This window comes from Protopterus annectens, chromosome 13.part0, assembly GCF_019279795.1.
Source record: "Protopterus annectens isolate FY-2018-M chromosome 13.part0, PAN1.0, whole genome shotgun sequence".
In the NCBI taxonomy this organism is placed as follows: Eukaryota; Metazoa; Chordata; order Ceratodontiformes; family Protopteridae; genus Protopterus; species Protopterus annectens.
Window position 1 is genome coordinate 407,571,464 of NC_056747.1, and position 21,225 is coordinate 407,592,688.

A 21,225-nucleotide genomic window follows, 5' to 3' on the forward strand; every position below is an offset into this window, starting at 1 on the left:
GCTGAGAAAGGAGTAGTAGCAGAATCGGACCATAGGGTGAGCCGAGAATGGAGTAGTAGCAGAATGGGACCATAGGGTGAGCCAATAAAGGAGTAGTAGCAGAATGGGACCATAGGGTGAGCTGCGAAAGGAGTAGTTGCAGAATGGGACCATAGGGTGAGCCGAAAAAGGAGTAGTAGCAGAATGGGACCATAGGGTGAGCCAATAAAGGAGTAGCAGCAGAATGGGACCATAGGGTGAGCCGAGAAAGGAGTAGTAGCAATGGGACCATAGGGTGAGCCAATAAAGGAGTAGTAGCAGAATGGGACCATGGGGTGAGCCGATAAAGGAGTAGTAGCAGAATGGGACCAGAGGGTGAGCCTATAAAGGAGTAGTAGCAGAATGGGACCAGAGGGTGAGCAGAGAAAAGAGTAGCTGCAGAATGGGACCATAGGATGAGCAGAGAATGGAATAGTAGCAGAATGGGACCATAGGGTGAGCCGATAAAGGAGTAGTAGCAGAATGGGACCATAGGGTGAGCCGATAAAGGAGTAGTAGCAGAATGGGACTATAGAGTGAGCAGAAAAAGGAGTAGTAGCAGAATGGGACCATAGGGTGAGCAGAGAAAGGAGTAGTAGCAGAATGGGACCATAGGGTGAGCCGATAAAGGACTAGTAGCAGAATGGGACTATAGGGTGAGCAGAGAAAGGAGTAGTAGCAGAATGGGACCATAGGGTGAGCAGAGAAAGGAGTAGTAGCAGAATAGGACCACAGGGTGAGCAGAGAAAGGAGTAGAATGGGACCATAGGGTGAGCAGAGAAAGGAGTAGTAGCAGAATAGGACCACAGGGTGAGCAGAGAAAGGAGTAGTAGCAGAATGGGACCATAGGGTGAGCCGATAAAGGAGTAGTAGCAGAATGGGACCATAGGGTGAGCAGAGAAAGGAGTAGTAGCAGAATGGGACTATAGGGTGAGCCGATAAAGGAGTAGTAGCAGAATGGGACCATAGGGTGAGCCGAGAAAGGAGTAGTAGGAGAATATGAACCGCAAAGGAGTGAAGCAAAGTGTCTGTATGTAATTTCTAATCAATGACAATGCAGGCTCATACAGTGGGATCCCTTCAGATAGTAATTGTATCCATATTTTTAAAGAACTGTATATTCCAAAGTCACAACATACAATGTAAAGAAATGGTATACAATGCAATGAAATCCTAAATAAGGCACTAAGTGGATGAGAGAGTAAATTAGGAGCAAATAAATTTACAAACAACAAATGAATACCATTTGAACACAACTCACTCAACCCCATGAAACTTCAAGTGATATTTGCAAACCAATTTTTAAGCGTGACATTAATAAATCTCCTCTGTTGTTACTATGACTACAATAAAGGACTATACTGAATGCAAAACTGCCAGTAGAGCAGAGTAGTGATACAAGCATTTGCCTGACATTCACTCATAGAGTATGCTATTTGTTTCATGCAAGTTCCACCCATCACAAAAGAACTATTTCATAAGAAATAAAATAGCAAGACTCCTTTGACAGCACAGTGACTACGTAATAATTCATTGCACCTAGTGAAAAGTGTGAGAACATAATTTGTTTACCAGACTATTGTAAAGCACACAGGTGAAAGTAGGACAAATAGTTCAGTCCAATATTTTCAAACTACTAGTTTTCAATGAAGTAACAGAAATCACCCTTATTTAACTATTTGTTAAACATTGGTATACTTTGGGTCTTTATTTCAATTTACAGAACTGTGTATCTTGCAAAAGTTGCTTGTAATTTTTGACAAAAAACAACTCTGCTGAACAAGTATTAAACATTTTTCTAAATGGAATGGCAAATAATTGCCATGGTTCTAGTCAAGATGAACACAATGATTTTGTAAAAAATGCTGTTTTAGCGATATAAATGGCAACTGCTTTAGTAAGTGAAAAAAATGGAACAGTACAAATTTGTCATCACAATTTGTAGTCAGATTCCCCAGTAATCACTTAATCAGTGCAGAGTATTGCAGAAAATTTACTTTTACCAGACTTTAGAATCTGGATAAATAACTAGTTTGAAATATAATGTATATAGTTGGCTTACAGCAGATGCAGTGATGAGACCAAACTATTAACACAAGTCTTCACATAGTTCCACCATCCTGTTGCTATGGTGATATAGCTGGACAAAACACTGCTCTTTTCAACACAACAGTTTTTTTCGTACTTTAGTGAAATGGAGAAACGGTCTATCAGAATGATACAGGCAACAGAGTACAGTTATCATTCAGTGAAACATTTAGAAGAGGAAAACCCTTGTTAACATAGTTAATTACTTTTATCTTTGCAAACCTCAGAAATCTGTATGCTTTGAAGTACTGCCATACATTACTTGGAAAATAACTAGCAAATGCAGTTTCTTATACTTAAAAATAACTTGTAGAAAAAAATAAACTATATGGAATATCAGAATCAGAGATACACATAAGATCATGAATGCTGAAGCCATTATAAGACTTTGAAGGTCATGAAAACATTATGAGAATGCGGTTGTGTATAAATATGTTCCTATATATAACCATCTATCTTGCCTGTTAACATTTTGCTAGGTTATTGCTATTATTACACTAGTAGACAGAGAAGCAGGTAAACATACAAACTGTGTTTTCCTAGTGTAATACACAGCTATGTACAGAGAACAATAGACGAGTTGTATGCAGACTACAGCTGCAGATTTATAAAATTCTCTTTAATCTTCTTAAATCTTATGATCACATGCTGCAGTAGACTGCCTTACTGGACAGCTGTGACCTAAAGTTAATTTCACTTATAGGTTTTCATTCATCTAAAACTGTGAATGGTTTCCTTTTCTAAAGTTACAGTAGATAGTAAAACTGATTTATTGTCTCACCTACTTGGACTCTAACAGATGGTCACACAGAGGAAAAAGCAGCCCTTAGGAATATTTATTAGAACGAAAGATGAGACAAATATTTTTTTCCATTTGTGACATGATATAAAGTATTGCCGTGGTGGCAAAAATGCTACTTTTATCATATACGATTACATTTCCTTAGAAATATACAGAGAGTCTTCAAAAACTTATGTAACTATTAAATGTCTTGCCCAAAAGACCCCCCCGCCCAAAAGTATGAGCTGCAGTAAGGAAAATGAAGCCAGGGAAACAAGCAGTAGTGACAGTAGACATGAAGATTACAGGGTGCAATAGAGAAGAAATGGCTTCTGAGGTTACTCACTGCAGCATGGATAGAGAGGCATATCCCAGAAGACTGAAGAATAAGTATTCTAGTGTCATTGTACAAGATTTAATGGGATATTCACAACCAGGCAGTACAGCAGTATCACGCTCCTGTCACACTGCATGAAAGAGATGGAGAGGGAAGTGAATCTACAGAGCAGAAAAAGGTAAGATGGGAGATGAGATGGGCAGTTCAAATGCAAATCAGAATGTGGTACACCCAATCTAAAGTTTGCTGTGAGGAAGACAGTGCAGAAGAAGCTGGGGATGAGGAAAGACTCCAACTGGATATCCATAGACATGGAGAACATATATGATAAGGTCCTACAAAACCTTATTTGGGCAGTCCTACAATGGTTTGAAAGCCCAGAAACACAGGTAGAATCAGTGCAGGTGATGTAAAAGGATACAATGACACAAGTACAAAAAGAATTGATGGACTACCTCAGTGAAGAGGTCAGAGGAACAGATCAACAAAGCACTGCATGCAGCCAATGTGTTACTACAAGCAGACTTTGAATAGGAACTTTAGTTAAATGATAGGGGAAAATGTTGAATTGAGGGACGTGAGATCAAACTGGATACAGACAAAATGGTGGGCATCACAGCAAATGGGCAAATCAGAAGAAACTGAAAACTGAGATACAAGGGAAAATGATGGAACAAATTAACAGCTTCATGCACCTGGGAGGGTTGTTGAAATGAAGGGAAATCTGAATAAGGAGGTTAAAGCCATAATCAGAAAGCAGAAAGTAGTGCAAAGTGTCAGGGTAGTGTGCAAAAGAATGCTGAAGAAGCCTAAAGTAAGGTGCACAAAGCAGTGGTGCATCAGTACAGAATAAGTGAATTGGCTATTCTTTAGAAACATAGAGCTAAAAATCAAGCCTGATGTCCATAAATTTAAGAGTGCCTGCAAAATATCTCAAACATCCAGACAAAAAGGTAAGGAAGTCTCAAAGACAAACCATTCAGTAAAAATGGGACGAAGGACTCAGCCGAGCTAGTGACTGCGTAATATCTTAAACCTCCTGTAGTGAAAGTCCATGTGTATGTGCAAATGATCCCTTAAGGACATACCGGTGTTTCAGTGACATGGCTGCTGATTGCACATGACTTTTTACTTTTCAAGTCTTCATGAGTACATTCAAGCCAGTAATGCCAAACTTCACTAGCTTCACAGCACCATAGTGAAGCTGTATTAAGTTTTAAGAATAGACCCTAAATGTTCTCTGGCTAGGGGTTGCACAATACTCACATCACAGTGAATACATCACTCCAAATGTAGAAAAAAATGGGGTTTCTACTAGCTCTAACCCTAGAAAATTTAGGCAGTGACATAAGCTATTGCATCACTGTGAGGGGCCTTCTATGTCACATTCATCCATGTCCACGTTCTTCATCTTGCACCTTTCTGGGGTCAACAAGACTCAACCTGCTGGCAGTGAACACAGCAGATCAGAACCACCTTTTCCCTCCCAAAGGGTGGGCAAAGCAGCATCAGCACCACCCCCATCAGTTGGCTCCTCCACCCCCTAAAACTGAACCGATACTGACTAGGTCCATCTCTGGGCTCTGCCCCTTCATTTCACATAAAACACACCAATCATGAAGAATTTTGCTTAGAAATAATATAATTTTTCCTTCAAATTTAATTAAAAAAGAATTTGGAATTATTTCTAAGTATGGAAATCTATTTTGTTTCTTTTTCCTTTAATAATAATGTAACTACTTGGAAATCTGCAGAAATGTTTAGGAGGTAAACACTTGTTGCTATATATAGTTAACTGTGTCATGAAAGATAAATGTATGCAATCACACCCACTAGCCTTGAAACTTTATATTTCAGTACATGCTCTAAAAGCTCTGCTATAGTGTATTTCTCATTTATATTCTTTCTTACATTACTGACTATTTTCAGTTAAGTAATAATGTAGCTGGTCATTAACTTGGCTTGACAAAACGAGAGGCAAGACAAGATATGCAGGGAAATATTTTTAAAATGACTTAGGAGAAAACAAAAGTACGCTCTTGAATATACTCTCAAAACAAGTAAACGTCCGTCAGACTTGCAATATACAAAATAAAAGTAATCAGCAGCAGGTTAGTTTTAATGTACGTATAGTTTATGTGCATAAGTGCGATGTACTAAATCATGACATCGAATTCTATGATGACTGTCTACAGAGGCCTAGAATCTTTATGTCATTCACATTGCACATACAGTTATGGATGTTCTTTAAACAGTCCTGCAAGCCCACCAGCCTTCCTTTCTGCTGCCTCCCCCCCAATATATTACTTGTTTATATCTTAGATTTCAGTGGTGAAGGAAGGAGATACAGTAACATAGCCTAAACAGTGCTTAATTTTCATAGAGGAAGAGAAACATTTAGTTTGTAGGAATGCTAAAGCCGGTTGCTATGCTTAATTGTTTAACAGTGTAAGAACAGAGCCTTTTTTATTTTATTTTTTCCAAAATATTTGGTATAAGAGATTAATGTATGCTAAAGGTGATGGCATTACTGATTTGCATTCTGTCCTCCTTTTAAATGATGAATAATTCCTCCTTGTATAGGATAAAATGCAAACATCAGCTGGCAGAGTATTGAGGTGTTATGTGATTAAAGTAAAAATGGAAAATCAGTAGCAACACTTTCAAAAATAAAGAATAAAAAAAATATGCAACCTCAGACAACATGACAGGCATTAAAAGTGTGTATGCGAGACCAATAACTTTTTGTACTATTAGATTTAAATTGTAGAACAGAAATATTTTACAATGTACTCTGAAAATAAAATCAAACAATTAAATGGTGCAGTCATTAACTATACCTTCATCACAGCTGTTTCCCATGAATCCTGGACAACATCTCCATTCCAGAGCTGTCACCGTACGATATGCCACCTTGTATATGGGCTTAAGAAGAGTCCTGTAACTAACAGAAAGGCAAAATCAATTATTAACGGTCATAAAAGCAGCATAATAAATTATCAGTGCAGTCCTAGAATTATGAAGGAAAAGACAGCATATGCTGTAGTTGAAAGTAATTTCTTACAACTTTCATTGACATTTGGATATAAAGTATTGAAGCAAGAGTAACAGTGTAGAAACTATTTGTCCGTACTCTAAGCCCCAGACTTGGGAAGATGACAAACTGGTAGTAGATGGGTATCAGTAGGGCAGAAGTCACCCATAACTGGGATGACAAGCTGTGTGGAAACTGGTATCTAGCCTACAGGTTTCATTCAAACTAATGGTAAGCATCATGTGACCAAATTACACTGACTGCTTTTAAACAGGGCTAAGACAGGTTGGGATATCGTCAGTGAAGGTGGAGGGACTGGGGGAAGGAGGGAGTACCTCACCAGACCTGGAGTACTCAGGAAAGGGCTACTATGGCTTCATGGTCTCTGTCTGCTATTGCTTTTAGATACTAGCTTCTTTTTTTTTTCTTTTCTCTTTTTTTGATTTTATTTTTATATGTTCCTTTATCATTTTTAAAGATAGTATTTTGTGCTTAAAGATGCACGGTGAATGTTCTTCTGTAGGTTAAGGACCAGATTTCTCCTCTGATAGAGACCACAATTTTTTCATGCTCATTTTGACCCAACACAGCAAAGTTTCTTGTTAAATATGATATAATGCTCACAGAAGGAGATGTCGTGAATCTCTTCTAAAGCAAACATTACATGTAAATAATAGTCCTTAACAGGACAAACATTACATGTAAATGGTAACCCTCAGGTGAAATTTGTTTTCATCTGGTGCATCTATTTACCAGGTTTTCTGTGTACATCATGGAATTCAGAATTACCAACAATCAGTAATACAAGATTCAAATAGTATTCTAAAAACAATTACCTCAAAAACAAGCCAAACAGAATGAAAAACGGGAGAAACTTTTGTAGTATTCCTGTGGTGTGCTACAGCAGACCTTACCCAAATTCCACCTCCAATGTCACATCACACTGCTCAAGAATGACAACAATGCACATTTAAGGAATAATCAAGAGGCCTGGTGAAGCCACTGCAAAAAAAAGTGCACTTGAATTGAAAACGAAAAATGAAACTATATTGTTGTTAATGGTAAAAGACAATGAAGAATCATGAGGCTGTTGGTCGAAATATGAGAACCATGAAATTTCCAGTTTCTATTTTTCATAAGTGGCAATAATTTTACTGTTACAGTAATGTAACTGTTCTGTCTCAAACAACCCTAAATGTTCACATAAAATATTCACTTTGTTGACTGCAGTTTTATAAATCATTTATCGTGTTAGAATAAACAAAGACAAGCCAAGATTTGCCTCTATTTACAGTGGCCCAAAGTTAATGGAAACTTTAAAAGAACTACGAGGACTGCAGTCATAAACATGAATAAAACATGTGAAATACACAAGACCTTACAAATGTGTAGCCGAGTACACAGGATGACAGCAATCTAACCTTTGATCACCATGCCTCCACAGTGGTAAGAATGGCATTCTATATCACTCATAAGTAAGGGCATTGCCTCCAGAAAAAAAAGTTATAACTTCCCTGTACTCTTCCCTCATCAGACCAATAACATAGTACAATTCCCTTTTGTTATGTACCTTTCCAAGCATCTGCAGCAACTAGAGAAACCACAAAGGTTCCTCACAAGGAAAATTCAAAGTCTTCAGCATCTGTCCTATGTGGATCGTCTGAAATCACTGTCACTTTATTCTTTTTCATACAAACTACTCAGAGGCGATCTCTGCCTTGCATATAAGGCAATCTCTGACCCCGCTTTATTGGAAATGCTCCATATCTGCAAGTCAAATGGTACACGGGTCACTCACCCTAAAGACCTTAACCTGGTATGTGACATCAATAGAATCTGCTGGAGGGACAGATTTGTCTCCCAGTGGTTACCACACGTTTGGAACACAGTCCCACTTCATGTCAAACAAAGCATCTCATTGGCCATCTACAAATACAAATTGGATGGGTAACTGTAAATTCACCTCGGGGGTTCCACCTGTATCCCTCTTGGACATGGGCATTAGATGCTAATTGTGGAAACAAGGGTAGAACTTGGATAGGCTTGTAAGGGCCCGAAGGCCATTAGTCTAGTAACTTCCTATGATCCTATGAAAGATGACTGGTCAGTATTGAATGTAGAATAACTACCAACACCTAACCTTCCTAGTTACCAGCTCTCATGTGAACAGAATATATTAAAAAATGCCCCTAACAGCAGATTACCCCAAACATACAATTATCATATCTGAAACCATTCACTCCTTACCATATTAAATTTATTCATGGCATCAGTCTAAAATTAATATTTCTATCAATCATGACTTATTATAATGTGGTGTCAGCCTGATCAGTCCAGGTGGACATACCTATACATGCCCAGTCCCCCCCCAGGAGTACTACAAGTAACTAAAACTGAATAATGCCCCAACACATTCTAAGTACTGATCTTAGGAAAGCACATGGAAGGGGCAGACATACTACCTTATGACCAATCATTTCTTGAGGCAAAACATGAACTGAAGATGGCATAGGTTGTTCTATCTTATAGCCACTGTTACAACTGACATTCTGAGATAGAGATGAAATTCTTCCAGGGTTACAGAAATGACTGTAGAGCTTTGAATGTCAGTCTGGCAGAGTGGATGATCTGTGTTTCATGCAACGTTTTAACTTGTATACTTTTGCTCACCAGGTTTTGTTTCCTGCCTTTATTACTGTGTCCCTGTTTTTTTCTTACTGAATCTGAGCAAGCACAAAGCTATTTATCGTATCCTGGTTTAATTTTAAAGCAGTGTTAATTATGTGACCCCAAAAAACCTGAAACATTTTCTAGCACATTACAGACAATATACATTTTGACAATAACAAAGGCATTGGCAACAAAACTCCTTCAGTGATCACTTTAAATGCTTCAGTTCTATAGAATTTTCCCCAAAACAACAATAATGTATTTCTCACTTTTCAGTCATGCTTCCTAGCCTGTCTGACTTAAGTGTACTCTCCCAGGTTAAATGGATATTTTTGCCTTACACCCACACAATCATCTTTCTCTTTTCCCCTAAGGTAAGCTTTTGTATCTTTGTTGGTCACCACGCACAACAGTGGTTTGCCATATCTCTGTCTCAACATGGGGCATATTATTCAGAAGCTTTACTCTAATCTGGTTGTACTTTACAGAGGAAAAGATTCAGTCAACTGTAGATCAAAACAAGATCTGTAAAAAAACTTAAATGATCTAGGTCTCAACTTTTGCAGGTATACCAAATAGGTACCTACTTCTGCTTAAAAGGTTTTATCAGTACCACACACCAAGATCACAAAACGACATGACTTACCACACTCATTAATTCGGCCAGCCTCAAATACTCCATAATTCTTCTCTCTCTCACATCTCAATAGAAACATTTGAAGAACTCTGAGGAAGACCAATGGGTTAGTGCAGAGACACAGGAGTCGTGACGAAGATTCACACTTCTCAATAAGCATGAATATGTAACCCTTTCCACTAAATGAAATTCTAAAATGTAGGTACAATGAGAGATGGGGAGGTATTGTATAACGTGTAGCAAGAAATGCTCAAAAACTCACTAAGAGCAGTAATTTATTTGGTAAGCATGCTGTTTTCATTAAGGTGTATTTGTGGGACAGCAATCTTTTTCTATTATTATTATGTCTCAGTAATACTAGCAGTCTGACTTGGCTTATCACAGTTTGGATAACATTTTGTTTATTATATTGTAGGTCAATGTGTTAATATAATGCTTGTGTACTACCATGAGAACTCCCAAAATGAAGCAGAGCATGTTCTGCAAAGTCCATTCTACTTGTGAGGTTACTAAATATTAAATAAAAAAAGAATCCCAAATATATATAATGGAATGAAAGAAACAGTCTGAGAAGAATATACTGTGGTTAGCAAAATACATTTCACAGGACTGTTGTGGTAAAAAGGCAAATGTAATTGCTCACAGAGAAAAGTTTTATAAACTAAAAATTTCTGTAAAAAGACAGCAGTTCATGTTAGGTGGATCTTTACTACAGAGATAAGTAGACATACTTGTTTTAAAGTGGGTCTATGTCATGCAAAGGTTCAACTCGACGAACCTCTGCTCATCGAGCTGACAAGACTGAACTTTCACTTAAGTGAATGTTTACATTAGCAAATTTCTAAAACAAGGAATGCAATTAGCTGACCAACATTGCGACCATTGCACGCACCGTAGTATGTCACCCCCACCTATATATACCAACTCCAACATCACGCTACAGTGGGGAAGAGGGAAAATTTCCTACTGTTGGCCAACTAATTCCATTCCCTTAAGTTAACGTTCACTCTTTTCGGCTCAACAAATGGAGGTTGAACCTTCGATTTTATGAAATAGACCCTTTTAAAGTAGTAACTAAAACAAAATAAAAATTAAACCACTGCTTGATTCAGAATGCCTTTTGTCTGGCATAAAATAAATAAAGTATGCAGTGCCTAATCAATGTTTTAGCTGGTACTGCATAATCTAATGGCAAATTCATGGCTGATACATCAGAAATTATCATCTTTGTAAATAAATATTTAGATCAATGTGATTTGATGAGTTAACTTATATCAATAGCAATATTCCGCACTTTTAGTGAAGAATGCTTAAGTCTGCCATCAGCAAAGGCTGATAAGGTATGGTGTACCTGTATGAGCAGGTAACTTACTTCTCAGGCATTTCCATTTGTCAGAGTGGCAAGACTGACAGTCAGAGGTATCAGTACAAATACCTCTGAAGAAAAGGGATGGGACCAGATAAAGACAAAGCCCATACTGACAACATCAACAAAGACTTATCACAGTTAAAATGCTGCTATAAAATCTCACATTTCTCTCCCCATTTTTCTGCACAGCCTTTGCTAAAACCATTATTCTCCAAAAACTTAAATACTGCCTTCCTTTACTCTCATTTCAATCAGCATATAACACACAAAGACTACAAACTGCTGTAAATAAAATGCAGATTTGCTCGACTAACAGACTTTCACACCACTGTGACCTTCTAAAACTGTACTCTGGCTTTCAGTGACTGAAAAGGCAACCTTCCTTTTAAGCACACTTTCATTTAAAATATTAAAGCAATAACACTGCCCCACATCGGTTTCCTTTCAAGAGCATATATACGCAGTAAAAGTAGAATTCATAATATCATTGTCCTGATTTAAAACAGTTACTGCAGAATGTGCCCTCTCTAGACTAGGCTCCACTATCTGGAACAAGCTACCACCTGATATCAAGTTTCTTGATTAAAACACAAAGTCCAACATGCAGAAAACAAACTAAATAACCCAATGGAACCTGTGGGCAAGATATCAATGTCAAGAGAAAAGTACTGTATACAAAAACTTAGTTCAACATTTATTCAATGTGTGTTGAGTGCTTTTGTCTTATATACAAAAGACTTCTTCAGAACAATTAAAACAGTTAATTATCCACATAATTTAAAAATGTAGTCATCCACACAATATTACTCAACCAATTGAATGTGAAAAAAGGAAGGAACAAAAATATTAAAAAAAACTTAACACCTTTGAATGATACTTCACATAACAAGAAAGATGGCACCTTTAATTGTGGTGCTTGCTATTAATGCAAGCACTTGAGCAACACAGAGAAAGTTTAGTTAGCTGCTAGAGATTTGAAAATTAATTTGAAGCATTATTACAATTGTAACAGTAAAGGGGTGATTTAGTTTATTGTTTAGGTTATCCATTTTTTATGTAGGAAAAACTGAACATTTTTTTAAAAAACTGGAATTATGAACACGTATAGGATATCAAACATCAAAATGAATCCAATGTCTTACATAGGCACACAAAAGTTTACATTTTTAAGTAATTTTATTTTTTTTGTCTTGGAGCAGCTTTAATTTTATCCGTAGGGTTGGATATGGGGAAACCAGGACAGAATATAGGAAGTGTCTTTGGCAGTTAGAACTGGGTGCTGTATCATATCCTGGTTTAAACGCTATTTCTATTTCTAGTGTTTTAAAAACATGTGCAGCTAAGCTGTAGAAAAGAAAAAAAATCTATAGGATTATTCATATATATAATTTATACACATACATTTTGGATATACATATATATATATATATATATATATATATATATATATATATATATATATATATATATATATATATTTCTAATATATTTCTAATACATGAACATTCTTATTTATATATTTTATGTTCTTATTTTCTATTGAATTGATTAGAGGTTTATTTTACATGTCTAGTCTAATAATTAAGGTGTTTTAGTAAGCCATTTATTAGGAAGGGTAATTAATGTTCACATTGGATTGGTCGAGTAATGTCATGTGATGGATACCTGCATTTTTAAATTATGTGGATGATTAACTGTTTTAATTGTTCTGAAGAAATCTTATGTACAAGACAATAGTGCTCAACACACACTGACTAAATGTTGAACTAAGTTTGGTTTTTCATACAGTTCTTTTCTCCTGACATTCTGCTACCTTGCCCACAGGTTCTTTTCGTTTATCAAGGTTAAGATACCCATCAGATAATGTCCACAACGAAGTCACAAGCAAATGCTTTAGTGATAAAAGGTAAGAACATGCAAGTCACTTGTTACTAGATGCATTCATGAATTGTCAGTCATATAATTTCCAGTGACTTCCATAACTGCATAACTTTATACATATTGTATTTATTGTATTCAGATTTCGTAAAACTGTACTGATACAGATACTCGTTATTCCAATAACTGCTTTAAAATGTTGCAAGGGACTAAATCACTTACACTGAGAGCAAGTCTTTTGGAATTTGGCCCCTGCAGTTATTTAAGTAATAAGTCACCATAAAACTTTGAAATCTGTTGACAGCATGAAAGCCCCACAGCAGAAAATATTCAGAACTAAACAGAATAAAATACGTCAAACTATATGAGATTTACATGTAACCAATCCACTGACGTGTGTGTGTGTGTGTGTGTGTGTGTGTGTGTGTGTGTGTGTGTGTGTGTGTGTGTGTGTGTGTGTGTGTGTGTGTGTGTGTGTGTGTGTGTGTGTGTGTGTGTGTGTCTGTGTGTGTATATATATATATATATATATATATATATATATAGTTCCCCTTCACAAGCTGGAATGGATGGAAGCTCGAAATTCATAATCTCGAGACCAGAATCTCGAACTTCCATTCACTCAAAATTGTGAATGGGAGCCTTAGGTTTAAAAAAATAAAAAGTTAACTTACCTTATTGCAGGGGGTCAGGTCCCACTGTACCCTAGCAGTTTAAATGTGAATGTTTCATGACCGCACTATAGTGGAGGAATGGAAAATCTTCCGTTTTGCGCTTACGCGTATAGTGCAGAATGGGAAATTTCCCTTTCCTTCACTATAATGCGATCTCTGAGTAGGTATATTTAAGTGGGGGGGGTGCATCCTTCCTTCGAAAACATTTGAAAGGTGTTTTTTTTTTGTCCATTTCATATGTTCGAGTTTCTCTAAATTCGAGATTCTGGTTTCAAGTTTATGACTTTCGAGTTTACAGACATTCGATCATATGAAGGGGAACTCTCTCTCTCTCTCTCTCTCTCTATATATATATATATATATATATATATATATACACACACACATATCCAATCCAGTTTTTATCCCAAAAGTTGCTTTGTTGTAAAAGGATCCAAAGAAACTCACAGGACTTTTGATGAGACAATCACAGCAAGGTCAAATACCGAATGAGAAACTGGACTTTAACTGTAATGTGTTTTATGATGGATAAAAAATTATGAAATATCTGTCTATACAATATAAAATGTTGAAAATAAATACTTCTGCTCTCCAAGTTAATTGGCCTGGAACAGGTTAAGATTTTCCCAAGGTGTGGTTATGTAACTCCATTAATAAAAGCTAATTATTTTTGATTTTCCAGTGATGGTCTTTTGGATCCCCTGGGTTAAACGATTTAATAGATGTTATGGCTGACTGATCTAGGGCTTATCTGCTGCTTGATTATTTAATTCCATTATAATTTCCATCCATTGACTTGCATTAAGGTATTCATATTTTTCTCATTTTATGATAATAGAAAACATAGCCAAGCTCCAGCCTTATTCCCTTCCTCATTTACCACTTTGTTCAAGTGAAAACCCTGTGTGATATTAGTTTGCTATAATCTTCCCACTGTGAATGTCCACTGTCTTGGAAAAAAGTGCAGTGTAAGATAATGAAACAAAATCTATCTATCCATCTAACCTTACATGCATTTGTATACAAGCTTTCATCCAGTTCAGGTCCATGTGGGATAAAACCTATTGCAAGCAAAAAGTAAGCATATAGCATGCTAGTCCACCACAGGGCATGTATACTCCCATATCCACAGTCATTCCTAGGGCTAATTTGGCATCTCCAGTCATGTATCTGAAAGGTGGGAGGAAATATAAGTCTCTTCAAGAACTCTAGCTGAATGCAGGGGGAAACCAGAAAAAATCATGAAGAACACAACAGAAAAATAATCAAGCCAGAGGATTTATTTACTCATTAAAGGGCCACCATAGTAATGGCTGCTACTCCTAACCCCAATGGTTTAATCTTTCCCCAACCCTAATCTTACACCGTAACTTAAGAAAAATCTTCCCATAACACTGCCATTATTCAGACAAATTTGAGGCAAGTGTTATGGGGGGGAGGTTCATGTGAAGATCGACAAAGAAAATACTTCTACTTTCTCAATCTTTTGATTGTTCAGTGCTTAGGGTCTCTGGTATGTTCAAAGTACTTAATGACATTTTTTTTTAACTACAGCATTAAGAATGTTTGATCTGACAACCATATACATATATATAATCCAAAATCCCTTCAATAACAAACCTTTAAAAAATAAACAAAATGGAAGCACAAACACTGCAGACAATATTTATTTATTTTTTTATAATAAAGAAGTTGATCGGCACTTAGAACTGGATATTACTATCATTTCAAGTCTGAATGAACAGATTTCCAATAAGCCCATTTCAAAGTCTGAGGCACTAAAATATGGTACCGTGATTTTAAATGATTAATTGCTCTTGACTAATTATAATTGCTTGTGTTAACTAACGAGTTAATGCTGCATGTTTATGGTATATGATGAAGTCTTGTTCATGTTTTTTGAACATGCTCACAAGATTTAATAAATATTGTGGCCCAAAGTGCTACTTTCCTCACTCCTCTCTATTTTATTTATACACACACACACACACACACACACACACACACACACACACACACACACACACACACACACACACACACACACACACAGTTACATTTGTATTGTATAAGTGCATGGATTACTGATGGGTAGGAGAGGAGTTATTACCTGTCATAACAGTTAGCAGATTAATGCAATAGTTAACTTGGGTCTCCAGCAGCAAAAGATTAAACACTCATTTGATCAAATGTTTGCTCGTTGTGCCCATGTAGTCAAATGTGCATTTAATTAAATATATAGGATTACACAGGTAAGTTTGGCTTTGGGGACTGAGGGTGGTGGGCATATGTGTGGGTTAGGGTTAGAGTTGGCTACAGGTTAGTGCATCAGACTATTTCTGCCAATGACTATTAGGGTTACAGCACCCTCCATTCTGTTAGGGTTAGAGTTGGGTAAGGGGTTAGTGCATCAGAGAATTTGTGCCAATGACTATTAGGGTTACAGCACCCTCCATTCTGTTAGGGTTAGAGTTGGGTAAGGGGTTAGTGCATCAGACTATTTGTGCCAATGACTATTAGTGTTAGAGCACCCTCCATTCTGCTTGCAGTGTAGTCTCTGTACTAACACACTGCATTTTTGTGGCAGGTTCCACCATATTCCCTGCCATTGGGGATCTGCTCCTACACCCTCTTATATATATTTTCTAACTCCATGGATGCACAGATGTGACCTGCACAGCACAATATATTCTAGTTAACTCGTATGTAGAATGGAAAGTGCTGTTATTACTACTGAAGAACTGTGGGACTATACTGCTCCTAAATGGAGATGCTGCAGGAAGTTATTTTGCAGTTTTATTTCACATAGCAGTTTAGGAACATGGTGGAGAGAAACAAGCAAGTGTGTGAGCTAAGTGCTCTGATATGTGGTAATTAACTGGAAGCCTGCAACAGAAGATGGGCTAGCATGCATTTAACTTGTACAGTTTACGTGGATATCAGCATAAGCTATATTCTTAGCTTTGCATTTGCAAAAAAGAAACATATTAGGTGTGGTTTTGAGACTGGCTGGGATTCGTTGGCATTCACATTCAACAGCTGTTGCAGCAGATGGAATGCATGTCAATCACTGCTTGCACTGACCAATGACAGTCATAGCTCTCATGTTCTCTCATATATATGTGGCATTTGATGTATTTCGTATTATCTACAAAATTTGTGTCACAAACGATCTAAAGCATATATCAAAAACAAAAATGAATGAATCACATTTAACAAAAAAATCTATAAGGCAATAGAACCTCACTGTTGGTGTGGTTTTGGATCATGGGAATTGCAATGCAAATTAGTGTTGATCAGTAGCTGTACTTTGATTATGCCCCACTGTTAGGTTGTACCTCTATCTCTAGAAGTTTCTGCACCAGTAGTGATTCACTGTGTCAGGAGTACTCTTTTCCCAACAGCTGTGCAACTATGCAATTACTACCACAAAAAAGAAGTTTATCTACTCTCACTTAATATAAATCAGCAAAACATTTAAAAAAAGAGCAGAAAATTTGTTTTTGTGCATTCTAAAATGATTTCTTGATGACTGGTATGAGTTTTATTAAATATATGTAGTTAATATTGCAGTTTGTTTTACTGCAGCGTGCCAGATTATTTAAACTGGTAGTACACTTCCAGTGTTTGTTTTTTTCTTCCACTCTAGTGCATCTGCAGAGTTATTATATATACTCAGACAGTTTGAGATAGCTGGCTATATAGAATGCATATGTACTGATTGATCGTTTGGGTTGCTTGTACTTGGAATAATCCATTTTTGGAATCTTTCCAGTGAAGAAAGCTCAACAATAACATCAATTAATCAAACAGATTTTTTTTCCATTTTCCAGACATTAATACGCATGTACAAAAGTAAACTATCAACGGTCTAAAGATTTGTATATATGTTCTAACTTAATAGAATCATTACAATATTCTGGCTGTTTGGTACCTGGAGCTGGGGTGTAAGGCTAGGTGCTGTTAATGGTCTATGCCCTGTGGTACAGGGTTTCACTCACAAATCATTCTTTTGCTTACGCTGTGAGCATGAGCAAATCATTTAACCAGACAGCACTTTAGCACATAACAGTTAGTAGATTACTGCAACAGTTAACTTGGGTGCCCAGCAGATGGACAACCAGGAATTTGGGCTGGACTCATTGTTGGTCTTCCTGAACTGCATGCCTAGTGCCATCCTTTGAGCCAGTCATCAATAAACATTTCTAGTAAAATGCATTTGACCCGTATACACATTCTTCCTTTTGTCCATATCCATATACTTTTAGAAAACAAGACTATGGCAGATGTATTATTCACGCGAAAGTTATTATATAAGTCAGTTAAGAGATAAAGACTTTAAGGTTTCTTCCTTAAATATATATGGTGCTAGAAGATTTGAATGTGCACCTTACAGATACTGACTAGTCTGCATCAATGAATGCAGTTTATATGCATTACAAACACCTATTAGTTGTGCAGTCTTTATTCCTGGAAACTTTGCAATTCAATAATATAACATACTTAGCCAATCATTTCATTCATTTCCATTTGAAACACTTATATTTACTGTTCTATTGGCTTCATCTAATTTCACTGTGCATTCATGAACAGGACTTGCACTGCTTCGACTGCTATTCCACGTCACTTCTCTCTTGCCCCCAGTCACAAACCATTATTTTGCAATCTAATTCATAGATTCATAGGTTCATAGCTAGGTACTAGGCTATTGGCCCTAGGGCCTATATAAGCCTAGTGAAAGGTACCCTGGCTTTTGCCACCCAAGAAAATTATTTTCCTGTGCCACTGTCGAGCAGTGCCACAGAAGTGATCCCCGGGGTAAATTTCCTATCTCCCATTCAATCATCAAGATTTTTCTTGAAGAGTGCTAATGAGGAGCTTTGTTTGATATAGATAGGTAGTTTGTTCCAGAGTATAGGAAGTCTCTGGGACAGGAATCTATCCCTCCAGCATGTTCTGTTTATTGTGGTGACGAGGTTTAGGTCCCTAGGGTGTGTAGCTCGTAGGGATTGGGATTTCTTTAAGTGGAGCATGTCTAAAAGCTCTGGGTTTGACATAGCTTTGTGTGTTAGGCAGAGATCGCCACTGAGTAGACGATATGCAACGGAGTAAAGCTGCAGTTTTTTCACACGGTCTGCATAGAGCATCTCTTTGAGACCGGTAATCCTCTTTTGTGAGGTATTTCTGTGGCCTTTCCAGTTGTTGTAGATGTCTTGTGAGGTACATACCAAAAGGGGCATTGTACTCTATAATGGGTCTAATGAGTGACGAGTAGAGGGGAACAATGACGTCTTTTTTCCTGGATGAGACACCTTTTGTGATGAGGTGTGCCACATAGAAGGATTTCCTGACTACTGTAGCGATGTGATTATCAAAGGATAGACTACTGTCCACCTGTGTCCCAAGGTCTCTTATCACACTTTGAGTGTTAAGTAGACTACCACCTATGTGGTAGTTCAAGGGTACTGAGTTTTTACCAAAAGGAATGACAAGGCACTTTTTGGCTTTGACACCAGGCATCTGTCTCAGCAAGGCCCTTTTGTAGGATGTCCACATCTTTTGGATTTTGATTATGGCTCCTAGTTTGCAGTCTTCTGCGACCTTCATTAGCCGTTGGCCTGTACTTCAGAGAAGTAGGCACCAAACAGGAGAGGACCCAGGACTGAACCCTGTGGTACTCCACTTGTCACTGGTCTGAAGCTGGATTTGGAGTCTGCCACCTTCACAGCGTGGGTTCTGTCAGTGAGCCAGTTGGCAACCCATCTAGTGACATGGGGATTTATACCTAGTTTAGTGAGTTTATCTATAATTACAGAGTGAGGGATGGTGTCAAAAGCCTTGGCGAGATCTAGATAGGCTGTGTGAACCACCTTACCGTCATCTACGGCTTTGATGACTGCTTCAAAGAAGGTTTAGGAGACATGATCTGCCTTTTATAAACCCGAACTGGGTGGGGTCCTGAGTTTGGAGATTACCAATGTCATTGTTTACAAGTTCCATGATGATACCCTCCATAGCCTTGCAGACCAGGCTCGTTAGGCTAATGGGGCGGTAGTTTCTGGGGTCTGTGGTGGCTCCCCCTTTGTGTCGCTGTGCGCCATTCAGTGGGCACATAGCCTGAGGTGAGGCTATGATTGAACATGGTACTTAGGTGGGGTGCCAGTTCATTCTGTAGTTCATGTAGAACACAGCCTGGGAAGTCATCAGGTCCCATGGATGCTCTGTTCTTGGCTTTGGATAGTGTGTTTTTTACCTGTGCAGCCGTGATTACAGGAACTTTGCATTTTTCTGGTATAGAGATGGGCCCTTTAGGGGATGACAGAGGGATAAAGTTAGCACTGAACCTATCTGCCAGGATGTTGGCAATATCCATTGGTTCTGTATATTTAGTGCCATTGTGCTGTAATGACAGAGCATATCTGAGTGTTGCCATTGAGATTCTTGACATAGCTACAGAATGCTTTGTGGTTGTCTTTAGTCAGTGGTGATTTTGTTTTCATAACTAGCTTTGGAGGAATTTATGAGGGATCTCAGCTTCTTACTGAAGCTGACCAGGGAGTTTCTCCAATCATGGGATTTTACTCTTTTTTGCAACAGTTTCTTTCTTCTGTTGTAGAGTTTGTTTATGGTAGGGGACTACCAGATTGGCTTCCTTTTTTTGGAGGATAGCATCTTGGTTCTGTTAGGGATTGCACGATCCATGCACTCATGTAAGTGCTTATAAAGTGCATCTGTGTAGGATTCAGCAGTCATACCTCTATTGTCCGTCAGCATAGGTGTCGTGAAGTTTGCCACTTCTCTATAAAAAGTATGAAGATGGCTTTGGAGAAATTTTTTACTGTGGTTTCCCTAATGGGGGGTGGGAGAGGGATGTGGATGTCTAGGATGATTAGCTTATGGTCGGATCTGACCAACGAGGAATTGACCTCTGGTGTGGAGCACCGGTTGCCCACATTGGTAATAACCAGGTCTAGGATATTGCTGCCCCTGGTGGGGGTGTGGATAAGTTGATCCATGGCATTGGAATTTATGAATTCCAGAAAACATTGAGCTCAAGAGTTGGTACATGAGTAGTTTTCCCAGTTAATGGTAAAGTAGTTGAAATCGCCCATTATTAAGGTGTCAGGTTGTACCCTAATATTTTCCAGTGTACTAAGAAATGAGGAGTGGGAATCCTGGGGCATGGTGAGGGATATGTAACAAGCTACAATTTGGATTGTGGTCTTGCCCAGAGTTAGTTGCACTTGGATAATCTCGGATGCATTATGCTGAGCAACTAGCCTGGAGGTGTGGATATCCTTAATGAATATGGACACGCCTCCGCCTTTAGTGTTTCAGTCCAGGTTAGGTGGCCGAAAGGTGTGGTATGAATTATAGCCTGGTAATGCAGGGGTACTCTCTGGAGCCTTGAACCAGGTCTCTGTCACTGCACAGATGTCGATGTTCTCCATTTTAAGGAATGCCTCGAGAGAGTGCATTTTGAGGTTTAGACTTCTAGCAGTGAGTAGCAATACCCTCAGATTCTTCTTGCCTGTACCTGTTAGGGTGGTGAATTTGTCATTTGAACCTTGCCTAATTACTCAAGACATCTTACATACTACCACACAAAGTTTGCAATGCTCTCTACTCACTGCTACATATGGTCTCAGAGCTCTGAGCTACCAGTAAATCTGTTTACCTCATTACGACTACCATCTATGTTTACTCAATTCCTTAAAGTTATTTAAACCTACTCCAGA

General features: G+C 37.9%; 1 protein-coding gene across 3 annotated transcripts in view; it reads right to left on the bottom strand.

Annotated features, from left to right (window-relative positions):
• The window catches only part of COL26A1 (collagen type XXVI alpha 1 chain), a 2,134,825-nt gene that overhangs the window by 1,287,988 nt on the left and 825,612 nt on the right, over positions 1-21,225 (bottom strand). For 2 of the 3 annotated variants that reach the window (XM_044054035.1, XM_044054032.1), the window contains exon 3: positions 6,065-6,168. In XM_044054035.1, the coding sequence (XP_043909970.1) occupies positions 6,065-6,168 (104 nt within the window). The remainder of the gene's footprint in view (positions 1-6,064; positions 6,169-21,225) is intronic. The other variant, XM_044054034.1, reaches the window with a different exon arrangement.